Raw genomic sequence first — 24,869 nt, 5'->3', positions numbered from 1 at the left:
AAGGAAACCAACAAAATGAAAGGGGAACCTACTGAATGGGAGAAAAATATTTGCAAATCATACAACCTATAAGGGGTTAACATCCAAAATACATAAAGAATGCATACAGCTCTAGCCAGTTTGGCTCAGTGGATAGAGCGTCTGCGGACTGAAGGGTCAAGGGCACATGCCCAGGTTGCGGGCTCGATCCCCAGTAGGGGGCGTGTAGGAGGCAGCCAATCAATGATTCTCATCATTGATGTTTCTTCTCTGAAATCAATAAAAATGTATTTAAAAAAAAGCCCTAACTGGTTTGGCTCAGTGGATAGAGCGTCGGCCTGCGGACTGAAGGGTCCCAGGTTCTATTCCAGTCAAGGGGAGGTACTTTAGTTGTGGGCACATCCCCACTAGGGGGTGTGCAGGAGGCAGCTGATGGATGTTTCTCTCTATCCCTCTCCCTTCCTCTCTGTAAAAAAATCAATAAAATATATTTTAAAAAGAGAACTCATACAACTGAATAGCAAAATAGTAACAATAGTAATAATAACCCTATTTAAAAATGGGAAGACATACAGATGGCCAAGAGGCACTTGAAAAGGTCTCCACATCACTACATCTTCAGGGAAATACAAATCAAAACCACACACAGCACTCTTACTACTTCTCAACTTTTTGTAAGTTTGAAATTATTTCCAAATAAGAGGTTAATTAACAAATGGAGAGGAACGAAGTCTTTGTGCAACATAAGCTATAGACTGGTGGTTCCATATCGCTGGGTTAGAATTCTTAAAGGGAGCATGAATCCATAAACATACCAGGAAATGTTCCATATATACATGTTCAATGATCTCCTGTAAGCATGTTAAACTGCTGTGAATGATAACATAGAAATGTATTTAAAAGTGTAACTAGCGCTGGCCAGTGTGGCTCAGTGGCTAAAGAGGCAGCCCGTGCATCAAAAGGTCACTGGTGTGATTCCCAGGCAAGGGCACAGCCTGGGTCGCAGGTTTGATCCCCGGCCTCACATTGATGTTTTTTGTTTTCTCTCTCTCTCTCTCTTCTCCCCCCCTCCCTCCCTTCTACTCTTTCTAAAAATCAATAGGAAAAATATCGTCAGGTGAGGATTAACAAAAAGTGTAACTAAATTCATAGAATCTTTTGGATATTATGTTTTCTCAAAATTTTGACAATAAAAGGGAAATTATTTTGTGAGTATAATGAAATGTTTCCCCTTACTTGAAAAAACAGGGAACTTCTTACTATTTGCGGTGATGCTTTCAGAACTATTACAAGAGGTTTCTAGTAGAGAACACAGATCAAAATTTAATGAAGACAAATGAAAGTACTGTGTTCCGTTTTAAACACAAAGAAACACTGCATTATTAGCAGACAAGGGAGACGGCTCCATAGCAGGCGAGAACGTGTGGGGGAGATGAGACAGAGCTTCCGGATGTCCACAATGTAAACATGCCAGCGGTGGATGTGGCTGCCAAGAACCTGATGCAGTATTTAGTAGCATTAATTAGAATGTTATTTAGGAGGTAATAATCCAAACCTGCACTAGTCAGAACGATGTGAAGCAATGCATCAATGCTGGGCCTCAGGACTCCTGCCTACAGCCCCGAGGGAGTCCCTCCCGTCAGAGGAACCTCCTGGAGACACTGGGAAACCTGGCGAACACAGACAGTACCTGTTTAAGTCACCGGAGACCCGCCGGCACAGGCAGCACGGGAGGCCAGCATTTTGTAGGGAGGAAGGCATGAGGTGCGCTCACCATACACCTCTGCTCGTTCCCAACCGGAAAGCAGCCACGTGGGATAGAAACCTGCAGTCACATTAGTTGAGGAAACACACAGAGACAGTACCTGTGGCTGGAAAGTAAGGGAGGAAATCCTAGACGGAACCACAAACTGCTCAGAACTCTGGGTGGTGCCTGCATTAGACACGTGTGAGGTGCCCCTAAGCCATCCGGCAAGGACTACAAGAGAAGGCAGAGTCTGGAGTTTTATTTCTGCCAAGTTACCTGCCTGCTAAAATCAAAACGTAATATTCTCAATAGGAATGTAACAGAATCCACAATCTCCCTGCTATTCAATGTCTATAATCCAGAAGTACTAGGACAGCGATTCTCAAATAGGGTCTGCACCCCTGGGAGCCCCAAGACCCCTTGACCCCTCCAAGGTCAAGACTTTGACAGTGACATCCAAGTGGTCCCTGCCCTTCTCTCTCATCCTGTCACCACTGCACCGTGGGGTCTTCCAGCGACTACGTGACTTACGAGGAAATCATCACTCTGGTAACTACTAGATTGTACCTGTATTTTTGTGTTTCCTGAAAACTTTTAAGGTAACAGGTCTTTTAGTATAAATGTGAATGTTTAGAGAGATTAACGCAGTTCGTTCTCAGTACAGTAATGGTGCTCTTACAGTTATAACTGCTATCAGGTCTTTAACCCCATTATCATCCAATAAACTGACATCTGAAATCCCAAAGGTTTCCTTGTACACAAGCAGACACAACATTTGTTGTCTTGGATGGCAATAACACTTAATTTTTGAAAACTTTATATATTTTAAATTTTAAGCCTATTATTTTTTAAACTTTTTAATGTTTTTATTGATTTCAGAGAGGAAGGGAGAGGGAGAGAAATAAAAACAACTATGATGAAAAAGAATCATTGATTGGCTGCCTTCTGCGTGCCCCTCACTGGGGATGGAGCCCGCAACCCGGCGTGTGCCCTGACCGGGAATCGAACTGTGACGTCCTGGTTCAAACATTGAGCCCTGCCAGCTGAGCTGAATGTTTTATTTTTCACACAGACATGGTGAGTTTAAAAGCCAAAAATTATTTATTTTAGCTTTTCAGACCAGAAAGCAAAAAGTCAATTCTGAGAAAATAATTGAAAGTTTTTGTTGCCAAGAACAAAGTTTGAGCTTTTAGGTGGTAATTAGAATTCTAAAAAACTTGTATCCATGAATATGAGCTTTAAAGCATCTTTTAATAAGACAAGTGGTGATATTAGTAAATGTGATATTTTTGATATTGATAAAATATGGTCGACATCTGGAAGATGTGCAAACTCAGCAAACCATTATTTTCTAAATAGACAACGCATAATGTTGTAAGATGGCAAAAGATCCCTTCAAAGTGCAATACAGACCAATGGATTTAATGGAAGAGAATGAAAAGTTCATTGATATGGCTTCAGAATCCACACTTGAAATAACCTTTCCGAAATGACTACTTGTCAAGTTCTGATGTGACATTAAAGAACAATACCCACCATTTTCTGAAAAGGCTATTAAAATACTCCTTTCACCAATGGTGTTTTCCTTGAACTAAAACACACAATCCAAAAATTTTCCTAAAACCATAAAAGTCCCTGAATAGCCCCAGAAAACCTGACAAAGAAAAACAAAGTGGGAGGTCATGCTACCTGGTATCAAACTATACTACAAGGCCATAGTAATCAAAACGACATGGTATTGGCATAAAAACAGACACACAGAACAATGGAACAGAATACAGAGCCCAGAAATAAACCCACACCTATACGGTCAATTAACAGATAACAAAGGAGGGAAGAGCATACTGGGGTATAAAGACAGTCTGTTTATAAATGGTATTGGGAAAACTTAACAAATGCATGCCAAAAAATGAAACCAGACCACCTTCTTACATCATATACAAGAATAAACTCAAAATGGATTAAAGACTTAAACATAAAACTTGAAACCATAAAAATCCTGAAAGAAATCATAGGCAATAATATCTCTGACATTTCTCTCAGCAATATTTTTTCTGATATGTATCTCCTCTGGCAAGGAAAACAAACAAGATAAGCATATGGGCTTACATCCAACTAAAAAGTGTCTTCACAGCAAAGGAAACCAAACACAAAGACCACCTACTGACTGGGGAAGAGATTCGCCGATGGTGCATTCAAAATTTAATAAAATAGAAAATGAGTAAAAATATTCACAGTGCACGTATGTAACGAAGAATTTGTACATGGGTTATATACGTAACTCCTACGAAGAGATAATAAGACAAAGCATCCAATTCTAAAATGGGCAAAAGACTGAGCAGGCACTTCAAAACAAATTTCCAAGAAAATACTTACCATGTTGACTATTGTGAAATTTTGAACGAACATGTGATGGACAGGGCACTGAGATGAGAGAGATTTTTAATGGCTGTGACAATACAGGTTTTTCCACTCTCTGAAGGTAGTGTTCCAAGGTAACCTTCCGTTAAGCCAAATGGCATAAAACTAAGTAACTGTCATAAATGCAAATGGATAACTTTGTGCGCGTTCCCAGACCCCCACACAGCCTACCAAACCAGACCAAGCGACACGTGGAGCCGAAAGTAACGCCACGTGACAGGAAACGCAGCGCCACACTCGCCGTCCGGCCGCCACTGCCTCTGTAGCTGCACAACAAACACTGAGTATGATTCTCGCTTTTCACTTTTTTGTCCACAAAAGTCATAAATCCTCTTCAGATTTCTTCGTTAAACGAAACAGAATAGTAATGTAGGACTTTCGTGAAAGCAAAGTGGCTTGAGCCAAACTTTCAAAAAGCAGGAGATAGCAGTATCTCGTTTTTAAATACATTAAGACCACTCATTCCCTCCGCACGATAAATATTTAAAGTGGCTGAGAATCTTACTCACTGAAAACCTGTATCATCTAAGACAGTGGTCGGCAAACTGCGGCTCTGTTGACTAATGAGTTTGCCGACCACTGATCTAAGAAATGTGATGATCATTACGTATTTTACTGACTCAACTGTGAAACCAAAGCATTTCTTTTGTTAGCTTTGGACAGGTTTAACTGAGGAACTTCCTGGTATCACTTATTCATAAGTGATCATTACTATAGACTCATTATTTTTGTTGATTGATTTTATAATAAATAGGCTTTATAGCAAATAAATGTCAACGTGAACTTATAAAGTTTTTTAACAATGACACGCAAAGTGCTTTTACCAATTTTGTATTTCATGTTATGATATGAATTCTTCAAAAAATCTGAAAAACAATGGTGGATTTAAGGACAGCCAAGCACATACTGAGTCCCGGAAATCCACAGAGCCTGTGAAGAACACATTCACCATGGTAACGGCTAACTGCTTAAGCACACGGAACAGGACACAAATCACTGAGGTGAGTGTTCAACAAATGCACACAGGTCTTGTCCCCATATCCCTCTGCACAGCATATTTTATTGCAATACTTACTGGTGCTACTATTTTTCCTGTCTGTCCAACTTGCATGTCGTTGGGAACAAAGCCAGCATCAACAGCAGCACGAGAAGCACCAACTAAGGGGGGAGGGGAAATGGTCATTTTTTAAGCCTGATTATTCAGCTAGTTGGGATATCGCTGATAATTATAAAAAACAAAAACCCCAACACTGATACAGTGCAGTTAGAAATTTATTTTATTAAGGTCTTACGTCATCAACTCCTTACTTGATCAAGCCCCTTTATTTCTCAATGATTTTTAGCTTCTGTCACTTTCTCAAATACTAGTCTTCACTCTTGGAGATTTTAACACCCTGGATTCTTAGTTCCTTAAACGACTCGCCTCCAGTTACCTTGTCCCCCACGCTACCTCAGCCACACCATGGCCATACACCCCACCTTTCCATTACCAATATCCCTTGACAGCTTCCATCTCCACTGTCTCTCTGTGACCCCCTCTTCCTGACTGACTGCCTTCAGTACCAACTCCAACAATCCTCTGACCTCGCTGGGACCCACAATCCTATTCCCTGTCTTTCTCTCCTCATATGTTCTATCTTGCCTATAAATGATTAAGTACAATTTTAAAATATCATTAAATGTTCATTTCAATTGGTATGAGAGATTTATTTAGACCACCAATAAAGAGAAAAACAAGGGCATTCCTGACTCTGAAGTAGTCACTGAAGCTAGTATTTAAATTCTCTTAAAAACAGAAGAAACTACTAAGATTTGGCAAATTAAGTGTTGCATAAATAATAAAAAAGAGTGGAGACACCCACTCCTCACTGAATGCTATGCCATTATTAACTTGGAGACTAAGAGAAACTGTTTCAGAGAGAAACTTAAAAACTGGAAAAAGTAAAATAATTTTCAGCCTTGAGTGACATAGATAAATGAAATAATGAAAAGATTTCCAGTGAAAAGGGAAACAACTTTACCTGCAGCATGGAGTTGATCTGCCAAATCATATAACAACTTAAAGTTCTCTCCACTCTTCAAACCCCGACCTCATTAAAAAAGAAAAAAAAATAGGCAAATATAAACTCCATTCCACAACAATTTTGCAACGTTGTATACCTGAGTGATCTTCGCATTTCCTAACGGTCACCTTAAGCACGCCCCTCCCCCGAGAAGCCTGTCCTGTCTTCCCCGGGGATGCTCCTCTACTTCTGTAAAGCATTCGCACCGCTGTAATGAACTAACCAGTTAACTAATGGCATAGCCGACCTTTCAATCAGTCTTCCCCGCTAGAACAAAAACTCTTCAGCTGCAGGATCCATGTCTATCTCGGCCACTGCTATATGCACAGTATTCAGCAAAACTTCACTGAATGACTCTGTAGAGAAGTCATTGCACTAGCCTTCCAGCACCTTGCCAGCAAGAACCTGCTTTCCCTCCCTCCAGCACTGTGCATGGGCCTGGCATAGAACCGATACCCAATAATCACGTCTTGAATAAATAAGGGATGAAATGAGTCAGATACATCTTTTCAAAATGTTAAATTATTTCCTCTCAATGCCTCTTGCCAGTGCAAGGCTGTCCGGAAGCTTACTTACTTTGTTTGATGTTTACTTTGGAAAGATTTTAAAATCGTAGCAGACTTTATAAAATGGGTGTGTGTTTTTCTACAAACAGGAGCATGATATACAAAAAGAAGCAAGCTTGTGAACATTAACAGCTTTGATATTGAACGTGAAGAAACTTTCAGAGTCATTCATACAGAAGGACCGTGTAAAACACAGCAAGTTGAAACAAAGTAGTGTGAAGGGTGAGAATCATACCACACGGCCCCGAGATTCCCCCCAATTCTTTCTATGACTCACAAGCCAACCATACTCTTCAGAATAACTTGGAAGTCAGTCAATAAAACAGACACTAAGTTGTCAAGTTACGTTGATAAGCTCTGTACTATGCTCCCCCTCGTGCCAGGGACACAGATTTGCAACAGAAAGCCCAAATGGGGTATTAAGCTCATGATTTCATTTTCCTAATCGGTAAAATGGAAATAATACTCACAACTTACCTACTTCTCACATTTGAAAAAAAAATCTGTGCTCCTCTAAAATGAACATCAATAAAATCAAAGTATTTTAACCTGACATCATCTTTTAAGATCAATGCATTACAAATCTCACTTACCACCAGACACCACCACTTTGGCGCCAGTTAGCTCTGGTCTATCACTCTTGGTTAATTTCTGGTCGAGCCATTCTGATATCCCCACCGGGGAAGTGCTTGATGCTACATACAATGATAATATATATAACAAAACAATGACTATGAATTCAAGTTGTACAACAACAATTTTTAAGAGAAACACACAAAGAATTCCGTGAAATTTAAGTTTGTTAGTTACTGTACATTTTTTGGGCTCCCACTTACTCTCCGATTGTTTGAAAGACTAAAGGGACTAGGTTCTAGCCTTTACCTCATTAGCTGTATGCCTTTTGAGAAATCAGTTCATTCTGAGTTTACCTATAAAACTGAAATAACCCGGTCTATGCAGTTCAAATTAGATACTGTGTCTGTTAAAGTGTAGCACTGGCTACACATTTACTATTACATTCTTCCACTATGCAGAACCTCCCAATATCACAGCAGGAACAGTGAGAGGAGACAAAAATCTTAACATCCACGTAGCACACTAATCTTAATGGATCCTCTCTTTCCCACCGCTTTGATCTACCGAAGCAGCTATCCTTGTACCAAATACGATATGAAAAAGATGTCACAAACATTTCTTACTTTTGTGTAAGACTGGGGATATCATTGCAAGTTCTCTGCATTAGAAGTCTAACCAGAGCCCACCTCTTACGCTCATCTATGAAGAGGAAAACAAGAAACACAAACAAATACAAACTCACCCTTTTCAGAACTGGCACTGCCTCCACTTGTTGCTGCAGCTTCAAAAGCTGTCCCTCGGACAGAAAACACCTTCACTTTTTCATCACACTTCACTGTACATAAAGCATTTCCTGAAATACAGGTTTTTGTTAAAAAAAAAAAAAACAACAACAACAACCAGGAAAGATAACAAAGAAGTACTCCTTTGGTTCCGAATTGACTTCACAAACACAGGGCAGAAAGAACTGTGGGCCCCGTGTCTCCTACCTCTACTAGGTGCAGGGGGAAAGGCAATAACACTGAAGAAACCTATCAGAACGTATGTGTTTAACCTTGGATATATTTAAAAACAGGACACGGCCGAAACTGGTTTGGCTCAGTGGATAGAGCATCGGCCTGCGGACTCAAGGGTCCCAGGTTCGATTCCGGTCAAGGGCATGTACCTTGGTTGCGGGCACATCCCCAGTAGGGGGTGTGCAAGAGGCAGCTGATCGATGTTTCTCTCTCATTGATGTTTCTAACTCTCTATCCCTCTCTCTTCCTCTCTGTAAAAAATCAATAAAAAATAAATAAAATAAAATAAAAATAAAAACACGACACGTTGCTGACCTGCCTAGAAGCAACTACCTGAAACAGGAAACCACACGGATACAGCACACTCTTCCTACAAGGAATGTAAAGAAAACCCTCCTCCTCCAGAAACAACACCATCAGTGACTCCACAGGGTGAGCTGCAACCGCGGGAATAAAGTGCTCTGCACGCCTAGGGGGGAGCAGTGAACAGATGACAGGGCATAAGAAAGGAAGAGCGGCCTGGCCAGTGTGGCTCAGCTGGTGGCCATCTTCCCATGCACCGAAGGGTTGCTGGTTCAGTTCCCGGTCGGGGCACATGCCCGGGGTTGTGGGCTCCATCCCCATCGTGGGCATGCAGGAGGCAGCCGATCAATGCTGCCCTCTCGCATTGATGTTTTTCTCTCTTCCTCTCCATTCCTCTCTCTCTAAAAACCAGTGAAAATATTTTTGAAAATAAGAGTAAGAAGCGTAATAGAGATTTTAAAAGGTTTTGGGACTTTTCTTACAAATTAGCAATCACATTAAGAATAACCTAAACTATGACTAGATATTCCCCCTCAAACACTACTAAAGATTAAAGATGTGATTTGAGAGTGACCATTTATCCTGAAACACACAACGCCAATCAGAAAGAACAGCACAGTGTGCTCAGTCAAAGGCCAATCAACCAGAGAGACACTGAAATGAATTTCTTAGCACAGATGGAAATGGGAGGGAAGCAGCAAAGAAGACTGAAAATGCTATTTTTTTTAAAAAGAACCAAAAAGAAAGTGTTGCTTTTCCAGGTGTCACTTACACCTGTATTGAATTCTCACTGACACTGGAGAAACCTCCCTCTGTAAGCTGAATGACCAGGAAGGGAAGACCTGTGCTCTGATCTGTCAGAGAGAATGTCCTGTCCTGGTCATGCGAAGATGCTTCTCAGCAACCTTTAAGATGGTCCATTCAAAGCACGTGTATGGTTTTTTTTTTAAAAAAAATCCTGACTTCGAGATTAATTCCTGCCTGTAAAATTTACAAACATTTAACATTTTAAATTAATTACTTTCCTTTGGTACTCACCTGCATAAATAGTTCTCACAAATGTGTCAGGTGACTTGATTGCAATGATGTCAGAAATTGGGGCAACATCAAGTTTGGCTGCTATTCTGGGCAAAAGGTTCTAAAAGCAAAATAAGCAGTAAGTTATACACATAACGTGCTGATGAGTGGCTACAAAATGCCAGTGATAACATTCTCTAAATGCATATTCTATAGAAATTTTAATTCAAATATTTTATATTTCACATACGCCTTTAGACACAACAACTTCAAGCACAACTTTTTGTATAGTCTTTGTATTAAATAAGAGTCTATCATGACTCTAACTACATTAAGAATTTATGAGTTTTACATGTTAATAAACCACCTTAACTCAATGAGTTGAATTATGAGATGATATCTGCTTTAATAAACATCACTTTCAAAGTGTGACAGTTATGCATTACTGAATTTAGATGAGAAAAAACAGGAAAATATTTAGAAGAATAGTAAAATTCTCAAACTAAGAATAGACTTGTTTATGTTTACTTACTGTATATATACACATATACTGAAAAAGAAGATTTCAAAGGGGATAAAAAAAAGAAACCCAGGATAACACCCATGATCCCAGAGAGAAGGAAAGACTCACTGACAAGACTCCTTTGAAGACCCCCCCCCCTTTATTAACAACAATCGCTGCACACGCTGCCCCACTGGCCGCACATTCTTTCCTCCTGCACAGCACAGGGCACATAACAGATCACAGCTGTTTACACGGAGGATGTCTTCGGCCCCACACAGCTCTTCCCAAATCCCCCATGAGGGAGAATCTGGCCTTTCTAAATATCCGTCAGTTACCCAAGCAAACCAACTCCTAAGATGGGTTACAAATACAAATGACATTCACAGACACAGAGATAGTTCAACATGGTTTTTAAAAACAATTTTTTACGTAGCCTCCATGACAAAACTTGAAAATCTGGAAGTGGCATTCTAATAAATTATGACAAAATCTTAAAAGAGCAGAGTTGTCTCTGACAAAATTTGAGAACGTGGAGACCATGTTTTCACAGAAATTGTAACAAAATCTTAAAATAAAATAAATTTTAGCAAGACTACCACATTAATTCAGAAAGCCAAGATGAGCTACGGAAACGAAGTCTGATGCAGTTTCCGCACAACGAAATCTAACCGTTCTGAGTGACATCGAAGCCCACCCCCCCGCCCTCTCACCTTCCCGAAGGCAGACGCTCCCGCACAGATGTGGGTGTAACTGAACTGCTTCTGAGTTGCCAAAACCAACGGTGTCAGTTCCTCTGAGAATCAAACACATCTGATCAATAGATTCCGTAACATTTCCACAGCATGTCTTCAGCAGTGAGGCGTTCCATTCTTGCCCACTGGAAACCTACCTGGAAGAAGGCCCTTGTATGCATCATGCTGAGCCACCAGGACTTTGGCTACACCTGCTACTTTGCAGAGATCTTGTGCCACCTGTGATTAAAAGTTGTTAATTATCCATCTAACAGAAGGATGCAAACGGCCACCACTACAAATATCAACAGAGCCTAAGTCCTTAAAGGGCAGTTGTAAGAATTCTTATCAGAGAAATATATACCCTTTAACAAAGAAATCTATGTCAATTGATCTTACAAACTGACCTAAAACAAAAATTCCTGCCGTAAAAATGAAAGTACTAATTGATAAACCCAAATCCACAAAGCTCTCGTCAAATGTAGTTGTACCCTGTGCTCTTTACCTTTTGTTCCGTGCAAGTGCAAGTTCATCATTCTAGAAAGAGGGGAGATGGGCCATGACTAGGTTCTCTTTGTCTCTCACAACAACACAGCCAGCGCACTGCAGACTCGGGGTTCCTAGGGGTACAGGACAGGACCCAGCCACAGTGGTCACAGCCACAGCCCTTTACTTGGCAATAACTTCTGCTGATATTCAAAGTAGTGAATCTGGCAAGACCGAAATCTTCAATCAGTCCATTCACTGGCAACCACTGAGTTCCTGCCCGTTCACATTATTGATCTGTAATGAATATATAGGTTTTAACTCCTCACTTTCCTTGTTTGGATCAGGCTGGGGGTCTGCCTTTGGACACTCGGGTTTCCTGTACACAGAGGCAGCTAGAAGTCCCCCCTCTCAGTCTCTGAAATTACCGCATGGCTGGCTTCGCTTTAGCGGACACACGGCAATCCTATGACCGTCTTCTGTCTTCTGGTTGACCTCCATGCTGACTCACTGATGAGTAGGCATAAAGGCTGTGCGTCCCGCCACCCTCAAAGGATGGTGAGGCTGGGAGAGGATGCTGTGCGCAAGAACCTCTGCTGAATCATGTATCACTGGCAGGGGCAGGCTACCCTGTTCTGGCAAACTACCTCTTTATTACCAGCAAAAGCTTCCGGTGCTACACAGAGAAATCACCTGCTGCTGACGATGAATGGCCACATAAACCAGTTCAGAACTGAAATCTGCCTAGGAATTAAAAGCAATTAGCAACAGCCTAGGCTACTAACAGCATGGACTAGTTTTCTTTAAGAACAGAACGTGACAGGCTAATACAATTGTAACTGAACAGAAGATGATGTCTGCTCTGATTTTTCTCAAAATAGTGTAAATAAAATCTCATTTCAAATATTTTAACATGACATTAGAATAATTATTTAAAATCACAGCAAATGAACAATCAAACCCCGGACTTGTATATCTGAAATCCAGGCAACCAAAACAGGTAGCACAGTCCTATCTCCACACACTGGACCAGTGGCTGGTCCCACCTACATAAGGTTCAGTAGTTGTTAGCAGGCTTTAGGAAAAGAAATCCATATTTAACCCCAGGCCGCTTGAAGACGTTCTTTTAACAGGGTCATGGAAGAAACTAGAAGCAACACTAGCATTCTGAACCCTATTATACCATATGGTCTGCATCAACCAACGGCATTTACCGTATTTTCCGGCGTATAAGACGACTTTTTAACCCAGAAAAATCTTCTCAAAAGTTGGGGGTCGTCTTATACGCTGGGTGCCATCTTATAGGGCGGGTATATCCCAAACTCTATATTTTAACTGGAAAAGTTGGGGGTCGTCTTATACGCCAGAAAATACGGTACTGAAAGTAAATTTCTGGCAACAGAAAAGGAAATGTCTCCTCCAGATGCCGTCCTCTAGGTCCCAGCCCCAACCACACCCTCCATCCCCGAGTGGTGTGGGAGGGACCGGAAGCCCCAGCTGCATCAGCGTCATGGAAGCACAATTTCACCTGCACTGCGGCCAGTGGGCCAGACCCTGCACACCAGGTGAGCTGTCACTGACTTATTCCCACAGCCGAACGAAGGACATCTTTTCATACCAGCTATCACTTGGAAAGCATAGGACTACTTCCATTTGCGTTCTTACACCAATTAAAGTAGTGCGCCTGGTACTTTGTCCAGATTTACCACTTTCAGGAATTAAAAGCAATTAGCAAGTATATTCATCAATACAAAAAAGGAATCGGCTATTAACCTCTAAGGGGACTCAAATATTATCTTTCTACTTGGTACCTGATGGCGCATGATGGTGCCAGTGGAACTAAATCAAGTATTCTACCTCATTTCAAAAGATAAAATGCTTAGTGGGCAAACGTAGTTTTTTTCGCACATAGTAATGGTTGTGACACTGGCCATTTAATGAGGATTAGAGCCCAGTTTGGGTTACAATCCTCACCATAATTCTCTGTTGCCATCTTTCCCTGTCTCTTGATGGAGATTATATTTGCTATGATTGACCTTAAAAATTTCTCACCTTGTCACATTTGGTTCCAGCTATTAAGCAGGACACTTCACCTCCCAGGCGTGTGGCTGCCGTGATGGTGTGTAATGTAATGGGTGCGATGGTATCGTTTGCATGCTCAGCTATTACCAGGGTACTCTGAAATCGAAGCAATGTGGCCTAAAAGAGGGAGAAAATGGAAAAGAATCTTATAAAACACATTTTTTTTACTGATTGTTAAGCATGTGTGCTTTAAAGAAAACTGTACACAATATTCAGTTCTTAAATGTATTTATAAAACACTCAGGAGCAAAAACTAGACTATTGTGTCTATCACTCTATTACTAATATTCACACCTAATAAAAACAAAAATGCAAAAATTAGTATTCTACTGTTAGAAAATTTTGAGAATTATTTCAAAATAATTTTCCCATTAATCTATGTTCAATGAGAAACTCAATGTACATATAATAAAATCCTTAAGCAGAACATGTTAGTATCAAAGTAGGGAACAAACTACTACCAATTACACTCACGGTCAAAAAGAAAAAAATAGACATTTAAGGCCTTTTTCCAGCTCAAAAGTTCAATAACCCTAAAATCCTACTTTAAATACACTAGTGGTATAGAATACCACTAAAACTTCAAAAAGTACAACAACAAAAGATTAAAAAAGTACAGCTCCATTACTGAAAAGGTTCTTAAGCAAAAGTCACTGTTATTTTACCTTATGTACCATTCAAGGGTCCTCTTTCTTATGGAGAAAAAGAGCCTAAATCTTAAATATGTAAAGATAATGATTGCAATACTTAATAAGGTAACTACCCAGAAAAGAGTCCCTATCTCTTCAAATAAATCACTGCTACTTAGCCCTGGCCAGTGTTCTCAGTGGTTAGAGCGTCGGCCCGCACAACAAAGGGTCTCGAGTTCAATTCCTAGTTCAGGGCACGTACCAGGTGCAGGTATGATCCCTGGCCCCGGTCAGCACATGCAGGAGGCAACCAATCGATGTCTCTCTCACATCAATGTTCTCTCTCCTCCCTGTCTCCTTCCCACTCTCTGAAAAAGCAATGAAAAAATACCCTCGATGAGGATTAACAAACAACAAAACAACCACAGCACTGCGGTGTGAACCGAGATTAGTTACTGTGGACGGTGTCGCTACACATCCTGGGCCCTCAGAACCACTGGCAATGCTGCGGGCTCTCTTCCTCCACCGCCACGCGCACATCCTCCTCGGAGGTTTCTCTAGCTGCCCCCCCCCCCGCCCCCACCGCCGTCTGCTCCCTCCTCACAGGGAGCCTCGCGACCTGCTGCACCAAGGACACTGAAGCCATCAGGAAGGGCCTGCATCCCCACCCGGTACCCAGCACAGAACTCGGGCCCTGCGTCCCCTCCCGGTACCCAGCACAGAACTCCGGCCCTGTGTCCCCTCCCGGTACCCAGCACAGAACTCCGGCCCTGTGTCCCCTCCCGGTACCCAGCACAGAGACTCGGGCCCTCACGCAGGGTGTGCACCTCCCAGCAGCCAGGCAGAGACCTGTCAAATCACAACAGCCCCCAGCGTGCTTTAGAGAACGTATCTAGACTACAGACTAGACTGAGTTTCAAAAAGTAAAACATGAAACGCGTTCCTTTCTTCCTTCTCATACCAGCCTCACGCTTACTCAGGTGACGGCCTGTGAGACACAGGCTGCCTCGCTGCCTGAGCATCACAGATCTGCCATGTTTCAGGGGAGGCCGGCCCGCCGCTTTGCTGCAGAACTGGGCCGAGCTGCCAGTCCCTCTGAGGTCGGCCTGCGGCAGCCTCCGAGGGCTGGTGTCAGGGTCACTGCTTGACGATAAGGCCATTACGCACCAGCTCCGCTGCCTCCTCTTTCCCCTTCACTCGCAGCAAGCTGGCTTTCACTTCCACGGCAACACTGCACCCAGCCTCTTCAGGGCACCAACAGCCGTGTCATAGCGAGTCCGGTGAACGCATTTTGGTCCTTCTCTTATCGACCGTAACGGGTTTGACACTGCTTTCGCTTTTCATTCTTTGGAAGCGACCAAGGCGATGTGCCGCTCAGGAGCTCCTTCGGATACTTTAACTGCAGGTCCTAAACTCCCACAGGTGTCCCAGGACCAAAGAGAGCTGGACTCTAACTCCCTCCTTCACCCATAAACACACTCAAAACCGGAAGTCGTGAGAATAATTTTAACCCATGCCCCCACCATCTTTAAAAAGTAAGTGGGGTGTGGGTGAGGAGGGGGTGGGTGTGAGGGTCTTTTTGCTCCTTCACTTGAAAATTTAGAAGCAGGAATAACCGATAGTCTCTTCAAGTTCTACTGAAAAAGATGAATAGATACTTAAAATCACCTGTCTATTTTTTAACCTATCCATTTTGTAATAAAATATATCGTACATTCCTATACTTAAACTAAATAACTTACTTAAACCTTTCATAATAAAACATGGTAACTTTTACTCATGAGTAGAAATGTCAGATGACATTGATTCTAATATTAAAAACACAATTAATTCACTTCCCTTTAAAAACAGACAAGACCCTTAGTAGACACACTGGCAGGCAGCATAATTTTATGGAATTCACCTTATGCAATAAATCTTTTTAGAACCACATCAAAATTGGCTCTCTTTCTTTTCAAGAGAAATTGAAGTTTGCATTTGAATTATAGAGTTCAATCTCATTCATCAACGCTAAGCCATGGACTCTGAAAACTGCCCTGTTCCTTCAGAAGTTTCACAGCTTTGCATCACGACAGACACGCCTTCCGTCTGGCAATGAACACAGGCACAGGGACACCCCAACGACCTTGAAAAGGGTTGCTTCACTCTCCACAGAACATGTTTCTTTGGTATTCTATTAGTCAACAAATTAATTCCAAATGCAAATGAGTAAAAGAATACGAGTAATTCAGATTACTATCCCCACAAGAATGTTAACTAATTGCAAACGCTGCCTATGTTCCTCTCCTGTGAAAGGCCACCTTCGTTAGCAGACGACACTGAGCAGTCCCCAAGGTGAAGGACTTTGCTCAAGGGCACAAGTAAGCCAACACTGCAATGAACTTAGATACCAAGTACAAGTCACTTAGCTTACAGTCTAACAGTTGAAGGTGTTTCTTTTTTTTTTTTTTAATAATTGTGGTAAAAAAATAAAACTTACCATCTTAACCATTTTTAAGTGTACAGTTCAGTAGTGTTAAGTTTCAAGAGTGGGGATTTCCGATACGCTAGTTTGACTTTAGGACATCTATAACAATAGAAGCGTCATATGCTAATTAGACCGGATGACCTTCCCGATTAAGCTGGGGCTGCAAGGGAAGCCAGTGCTGGCAGCCGGGGAAGGAAGGCCTACTCGTGCACGAATTTCGTGCATCGGGCCTCTAGTCATAACTGTAAGTGAAACAGGGGCCAGAGTGAAGGGGCTCCACTTTAGAAACACAGGACAACTTGAGCATCTAACGTTTTAAGAGTAGTAACGGTGTCACCTGCTAAATAAAACAGGGACCCGCACGTCCATAAATGCACGCATACATAAGCAGGAAGGAGATGTTCCTCCTTAGAGCAGGAAGCTGGTAAGTGCAGGAGGAATGCTGGAATCAGACAAACCACGTTGCACTGCAGTGGATCGTTCCTCAGGCCACAGACGCTAAGACTCTGCAGGCAAGTCCGATGGGAAACAGGCGAGGCCCAGCCTCACGTATCAGTGCACCGTGGCTTCCATGTATCTCCCCGCAAATCCGTCTTTAAAAGCTGCGTGCAACCTGACAGCGGAGCAACAACCCGGCGAACACAGTCACCTAAAGGGAACATCGCCCCCCCCCCCTTAAACTCACACACACAACGCTGACTGCTGTGCGCGGTCACTGGGAACTCACACACACACGCTGACTGCTGTGCGCGGTCACCGGGAACTCACACACACACGCTGACTGCTGTGTGCGGTCACCGGGAACTCACACACACACGCTGACTGCTGTGTGCGGTCACCGGGAACTCACACACACACGCTGACTGCTGTGCGCGGTCACTGGGAACTCACACACACACGCTGACTGCTGTGTGCGGTCACCGGGAACTCACACACACACGCTGACTGCTGTAGCTGTCACTGGGAACTCACACACACACGCTGACTGCTGTAGCTGTCACTGGGAACTCACACACACAACGCTGACTGCTGTGCGCGGTCACTGGGAACTCACACACACACACGCTGACTGCTGTGCGCGGTCACTGGGAACTCACACACACACGCTGACTGCTGTAGCTGTCACTGGGAACTCACACACACACGCTGACTGCTGTGCGCGGTCACTGGGAACTCACACACACACTGACTGCTGTGCGCAGTCACTGGGAACTCACACACACACGCTGACTGCTGTGCGCGGTCACTGGGAACTCACACACACACGCTGACTGCTGTAGCTGTCACTGGGAACTCACACACACACGCTGACCGCTGTAGCTGTCACTGGGAACTCACACACACACGCTGACTGCTGTAGCTGTCACTGGGAACTCACACACACACGCTGACTGCTGTGCGCGGTCACTGGGAACTCACACACACACGCTGACTGCTGTAGCTGTCACTGGGAACTCACACACACACGCTGACTGCTGTAGCCGTCACTGGGAACTCACACACACACGCTGACTGCTGTAGCTGTCACTGGGAACTCACACACACACGCTGACCGCTGTGCGCGGTCACTGGGAACTCACACACACACGCTGACTGCTGTAGCTGTCACTGGGAACTCACACACACACGCTGACTGCTGTGCGCGGTCACTGGGAACTCACACACACACGCTGACTGCTGTGCGCGGTCACTGGGAACTCACACACACACGCTGACTGCTGTGCGCGGTCACTGGGAACTCACACACACACGCTGACTGCTGTGCGCGGTCACTGGGAACTCACACACACACGCTGACTGCTGTGCGCGGTCACTGGGAACTCACACACACACGCTGACCGCTGTAGCCGTAACTGGAAAACACAATGCCCTCAAGCCGATTCAAGTCAGGCTGAGAAAGACACATACCCCCAGGAAGCTGAACATCCTAAGTTCTCCCACCACAATTTATTTCACGTGCCCATGGTGTGTGTGTGTGTGCTGTGATCTGGCTCTGATACCTGGAATGTGTATATGTGTGTGTGTGTGTGTGTGTGTGTATGTTCTGTGATCTGGATCTGATACCTGGAATTTGTGTGTGTGTGTGTGTGTGTGTGTGTGTGTGTGTGTGTGTTCTGTGATCTGGATCTGATACCTGGAATTTGTGTGTGTGTGTGTATGTGTGTGTGTGTGTTCTGTGATCTGGCTCTGCTACCTGGATTGTGTGTGTGCGTGTGTGTGTGTGTGTGTGTGTTCTGGGATCTGGCTCTGATACCTGGATTGTGTGTGTGTGTGTGTGTGTGTGTGTGTGTTCTGGGATCTGGCTCTGATACCTGGATTGTGTGTGTGTGTGTGTGTGTGTGTGTGTGCTGTGATCTGGCTCTGATACCTGGAATGTGTGTGTGTGTGTGTTCTGTGATCTGGCTCTGATACCTGGAATTTTCCCAAACCCATGATGTTAACTTATTTGTCTAGATCCTTTGAGGGGGAAAAAAAAAACAACCTCCTGGGGGAAAAGAATGAACGGGCTGAAGGACGGGTTTGACCTTTGTGGGGGAGGATGGGAGGTTCGGGAGTTTTTATTTATTTTTACGGAACAAGGAGACGAAAGAAAAGGGCCTCCGCACGGATGTCTAGGAGGACGGGCAGCCCTGTCTCTGGTGAGAAGCCCCGGCGGGCGGGAAACACGCGGGAGGGCCGCTCGCGACCCCCTGCAGACGGGAGCCCCCGGGAGCCACGAGGGCCACTCCTCGCGCCGGTCCCACCGCACAGGGCGACAACATCCCGCCTCAGTCTCGCTGACAGACGAGAAACGGGGTGAACGCACGAATGAAAGCACCGAGAGCGGCCGGGCCCCGGGCCCCCACCCGCGGCAGGTGCGGCGGTCGCGCCCGGCCCACTCCCCGCACCAGCACCTCGACGCGGCGCAGCGGGTCGGCCGAGCCCGGGGGTCCCCTGGGCCCCGCCCCGCGTTCGAGTTTTAAACCCTTTGCAGACAACACCCCGGCGGCGACGGTCCTCTCCACGGTCCCCCGCCACCTGTGGAGAACCCGGGGGGCCCAGGGTGAACCCGGACCCCGAGCGGAGCCGGGCCGAGTCTCAGGGTCACCCCGCCCTGACCCCGGGCCCGCGAGGCCGCCGGAAGCCGCCAAGGGCAGCCCCAGGCCGCGCGAGGCCAGTCAGGTCCGCGGGGCCCGTGACCTTCGCCGACACCGTCGCAGGGACGGCGGCTGGAGGGACCGTCCCCCTCCACCCCCCCCTCCCCGTCGGGCCTCACCGCCCCTTGCAGCCGCCTCGTCGCCACCGCTCGGAACATGGTCTCGGCTCCCGGTCGCCTCAGGCAGCCTCGGTCTCGCAGCGGCTGGACGCGCGCCCTGGTCCACAGCGCCTCTGCCCGTCACGGGAACGCTCGCGAGACGCGCGAACGAGAGCGGACGCCACGGGCGAAGAGCACGAGGGGGCGGCTCCTGACTCCCCATTGGGCGGCCGCGCAGCCAATAGGGACGGCGGAGCGTGGGGGCGGGGCTTAGGAGTAGGGCCGACGCGAGGCTGTTGGCCACGCCCCTGCGCGGGTGACGCCACGCCCCTGGCTCCCCGCCCTCCGGTGTCCCCGCCCCCTCGCTCCAATTAGTCACGGGCGCTACACCTGTCAGGTGCCGAGCTCATTCTCCGGGTCCGGGAAATGCAAGAAAAGGAGGCGCAAGACGTTGCCCTCTGGGTGGCGAACACACAATACAACATACAGACGATGTACTACATGCAACTGTACGCTTGCAACCTATATAATTTTTTAAAATTATATATTTTATTAATTTTTTACAGAGAGGAAGGGAGAGGGATAGAGTTAGAAACATCGATGAGAGAGAAACATCTATCAGCCGCCTCCTACACACCCCCCACTGGGGATGTGCCCGCAACCAAGGTACATGCCCCTGACCAGAATCGAACCCGGGACCCTTCAGTCTGCAGGCCGACGCTCTATCCACTGAGCCAAACCGGCCAGGGCAACCTAACCAATGTAACCCCAATAAATTCAATTAAAAAAAAAAAAAAAAAAAGATGTGGCCGAAACCGGTTTGGCTCAGTGGATAGAGCGTCAGCCTGCGGACTGAAAGGTCCCAGGTTCGATTCTGGTCAAGGGCATGTACCTTGGTTGCGGGCACATCCCCAGTGGGGGGTGTGCAGGAGGCAGCTGATCGATGTTTCTAACTCTCTATCCCTCTCCCTTCCTCTCTGTAAAAAATCAATAAAATATATTTTTAACAAAAGATGTGGCCCTCACCTGACTCTGAAGAAAACATCCAAGCAGACATATTTCTACTCTGAGAGGAGGGATTCACCGCATGGGTGATACTTGAACTGGGTTCCGTGGTGAGGAACTCTGTGGGCACACACAGGGGAGGATGGTGGGGGTGCAAGAAGAAGGCAGGATGGCTGGGGACAGGGCTGCAGACTCGGCTGGAAGAGCAGATGGGGGAAGGTCTTGAGTGCGGTGTAACTTGGGGTCCCATCTAGCCCTCTTCTGTCTCGACTCTGCTATCCCTGGACAGACCCACAGACTCCTGCCCACCAGCCCAAACCTCTGACCTGTGTGTCCACAAAACCACCTGCCTCCCCCGCATGTCCTCAGGATGTCCGTCAACACCTCAGACCCACAAGTCCTCCCATTTATTTTCTTTAAAATAAAATACATCAGCCCAGCCGGCGTGGCTCAGTGGTGGAGCGTCGACATATGAACCAGGAGGTCAGGGTTCGATTCCCAGTCGGGGCACGTGCCCGGGTTGCAGGCTGGGTCCCCAGTGTGGGGCGTGCATGAGGCAGCCGATCCGTGATTCTCCCGCACCATTGATGTCTCTCTCTCTCTCTCCTCTCTCTCTCTCTCTCCTTTCCTCTCGGAAATCAATAAAAACAGATTTTAAAACAAAACAAAATAAATAGATCACTTGAAAAAGCCAGTCATTTAACTGTTAATAATGACAAGGTCTTGCGCTGCGTCTCACACACCAACTTGGACCCACCCTGTCTCAGGACTCCATGGATGAGGACTGGCCGCTGCTCACCTTGGATGAACAAGCTTAACAACCTTCCGTTCCATTATCCGTCGATCGCACGCAGATGCACCACTCTCCAGGGCCGCTCGAGAATGCCTGGGTAAGCATTTTGGGGGCAGCCGTCTGGTTATACGGGAGGCCCAGAGATTTGTCTTGAAACTGCATGTGCACAGCGGACCCAATTCGTCCCTTAAAATTTGGAAGCTGGTGGAGGTTGGACCCGAATACAGTTTCTGGGTGGTCTCCCCCTCTGCTTCAAAATGGGCCAGGTGGAAATGGGCCTATATTCTTCCTAAAAATACACACCGAGTGGCCAGATGATGATGATCTCTGAACGCATAATCATCTGGCCACTCAGTGTCTATCCTATATCATAAAAGGCTAATATGCAAATTGTCCCCTCGACCAGGAGTTCGACCAGCAGGCAGGCCGGCCAACCGCCTATGCCCCTCCCCCCCCCGCCAGGCTGGCTGGACACCACCCATGCACGAATTCATGCACCAGGCCTCTAATACACACACACACACACACACACACACACACACACACTGCGTGGCCAGATGATGATGACCTCTGAACGCATAATAATCTGGCCACTCGGTGTATATCCTATATCATAAAAGGCTAATATGCAAATTGTCCCCTCGACCAGGAGTTCCACCAGCAGGCAGGCCGGCCAACCGCCTATGCCCCTCCCCCCCGCCAGGCTGGCTGGACACCACCCATGCACGAATTCATGCACCAGGCCTCTAATACACACACACACACACACACACACACACACACTGCGTGGCCAGATGATGATGACCTCTGAACGCATAATAATCTGGCCACTCGGTGTATATCCTATATCATAAAAGGCTAATATGCAAATTGTCCCCTCGACCAGGAGTTCCACCAGCAGGCAGGCCGGCCAACCGCCTATGCCCCTCCCCCCCCGCCAGGCTGGCTGGACACCACCCATGCACGAATTCATGCACCAGGCCTCTAATACACACACACACACACACACACACACACACACACACACACACACTGAGTGGCCAGATTATTATGCATTCAGAGATCACAATAATCTGGCCACTCAGTGTATTTTTAAAAAAATTGATTTCAGAGAGGAAGGGAGAGAGAGTTAGAAACATCAATAATGAGAGAGAATCGTGGATCGGCTGCCTCCTGCACACCCCACACAGGGGATCGAGCCCGCAACCCAGGCATGTGCCCTTGACTAGGAATGGAACCGTGACCTTCTGGTTCATAGGTCGACGCTCAGCCACTGAGCCACACCAGCCGGGCGGGCCTATATTCTTAAAACCTGCTTCGTAATTTCAAGGCCCGTCGGTGTTCTCAGGAAGAAATTATTTTGCAACAACGTTCTGCGTTTCTAAATAGAGCACATGAAAATGCACCAACCTTCCTAGCAATGCCTGCCAACAACAGGATTTCTTTCTTCGTGCTAAAAATACCTACGAGGGTTTTAATGGGGCCACTTTCAGATTCTCCTTTCAACTTACCTTCTCCTTCCCAAGTGTTGTCATTTCTCTGTTTGAAAATCATGACCGTAAAACCTCGAACATTTATGGGTTATGCAAACAGCTTCCCTGGGTATATTTTTAATAATCTCCGCTCTTATTATTACCAGATGTTGCAATCCCCAAGGATAACAGAATGACAAGCGTTAAGGGTAAGACTGTGTGAGCCGGAGAAATGTGATGTTATTCTGAGATAACAGGTGTCCGGCCTGGGTTTGTTTCATGTTTTTTCCCGCTTTTAGCTGAGATGCCTTGGAGAAATTCTTTAATGTCACGGACCCTCTGTGTCTCTGTTGGTCAGAGTACTGCTAATGCCTTCCTTATAGGGACTTGGTGACAAATGTGAGAGATCATACGTTGTATCGGTTACCTATCGCTGCGTAACAAATTGCCCCCGAAATGTAGCCGCTTGAAACAACATTTATTATCTCACAGGGCTCCTCGGAGCGAGGAGTCCTGGCGGGGCTCAGCCGGGTGGGGGGGTCTGGCCCAGAGCCTCTCCCACACTGCCAAGTGCTGGCCAGAGCTGCGGACTCTGGAGACGCCCGTGGGGTTGAGGACTAGTGAGTGTCCCAGCTCACCCACGTGGCTGGTGGCGGGAGACTTCCGTTCCTCACTCCAGGGACCTGACCATACGGCGTCCCCCAAAGGCTGCGATCAGAGACACCAACAGAGAGAGACATAAGCTGCAGCCTTCTATACCCTAAACTCAGTGCTGACAGACCATCCTGACCGCGCTGTATTCCACTGGTCACGCGAACCGCTGCTGATACCATGCGGGCGGGGACTACCCAAGGCTGAAAATAACAAAGCCAGGGGACATTCAAAGCCCTCTCGGGAGGCGGGTGGCCACCTCGGGGTAAAACAGGCACAGACCTCGCCCTCAAGGGCTTCCGTTCTAGAGGCCCAGGGTAGGTGCTCAGAAAATACGTCTTCCATCGGCAGTAAAATCTTAGCTATTTCTCATAGCACTATTTCTAGGACATATCCCCTCCGGCAAGGGAAACAAAGAAAGAAAGACAAAGAGACGGGACTACGTCAAACTAAAACCCTTTGCGCAGCTAAGAAACCACCAACCAGATGAAGAGGCAACCTGCTGAGGGGGAGAAGATATTTGCCAATCACCCGTTCGGTGAGGGGTCAATATCCAGCATTTAAAGAGAACTCGTACCAGTCAGCAACCAACAGCAAACAATCCACTCTAAAAAGGGGCTGAATAGACATTCTCCAAAGAGGACATGCAAATGACCAATAGGCATATGAAAAGGTGCTCAATATCACTAATCATCAGAGAAATGCTAATAAAGCCACAATGAGATACCTGATCGGCCCCTCCCACCTGCCGTCCCTGCCCCTTATCAGTCCCCCCACCCTGATCAGGGGCGGGGCTGGCTGGCCAACCACCCAGGGTCCCTCCCCCCGGCTGGCCCTGACCCCCCTCACCCCCCCCAATTGGGGGTGAGGCTGGCTGGCCAACCTCCCATGCCTCCCCCCCACCCCCCGGCTGGCGCAGGCCCGAATTGGCTCCTTCGCCTGCCCAGCCTGATCAGCCCCCATCGGGGCGGGCCAGCTGGACCCCACCTGTGCAAGAATTCGTGCACCGGGCCTCTAGTCATCAATCAGTCATCAATCAACACGTGTGGGCAAGAATGGAGAGAAAAGGGAACCCTCGTGCACTGTTGGTGGGAATGCAGGCTGGTGCAGCCGCTGTGGAGAACA

The 24,869-nt window shown here is 46.2% G+C and overlaps 1 protein-coding gene across 1 annotated transcript in view; it reads right to left on the bottom strand.

Annotated features, from left to right (window-relative positions):
- The window catches only part of ETFA (electron transfer flavoprotein subunit alpha), a 44,167-nt gene extending 24,160 nt beyond the window's left edge, over window positions 1-20,007 (bottom strand). Inside the window, exons 1-9 of the mRNA XM_079764146.1 lie at window positions 19,845-20,007; window positions 13,463-13,609; window positions 11,083-11,164; window positions 10,904-10,986; window positions 9,710-9,809; window positions 8,095-8,205; window positions 7,370-7,471; window positions 6,169-6,237; window positions 5,223-5,305 (exon numbers count right to left, since the gene is read on the bottom strand). Of these exons, the coding sequence (XP_079620272.1) occupies window positions 5,223-5,305; window positions 6,169-6,237; window positions 7,370-7,471; window positions 8,095-8,205; window positions 9,710-9,809; window positions 10,904-10,986; window positions 11,083-11,164; window positions 13,463-13,609; window positions 19,845-19,883 (816 nt within the window). The 5' untranslated portion in view covers window positions 19,884-20,007. The remainder of the gene's footprint in view (window positions 1-5,222; window positions 5,306-6,168; window positions 6,238-7,369; window positions 7,472-8,094; window positions 8,206-9,709; window positions 9,810-10,903; window positions 10,987-11,082; window positions 11,165-13,462; window positions 13,610-19,844) is intronic.
- Window positions 20,008-24,869: the final 4,862 nt, after the last annotated feature.

The sequence above is a fragment of the Cnephaeus nilssonii genome (genome assembly GCF_951640355.1).
Source record: "Cnephaeus nilssonii genome assembly, chromosome: 24".
Classification (NCBI taxonomy): domain Eukaryota; kingdom Metazoa; phylum Chordata; class Mammalia; order Chiroptera; family Vespertilionidae; genus Cnephaeus; species Cnephaeus nilssonii.
This window is presented reverse-complemented; position numbering and strand designations above follow the sequence as displayed.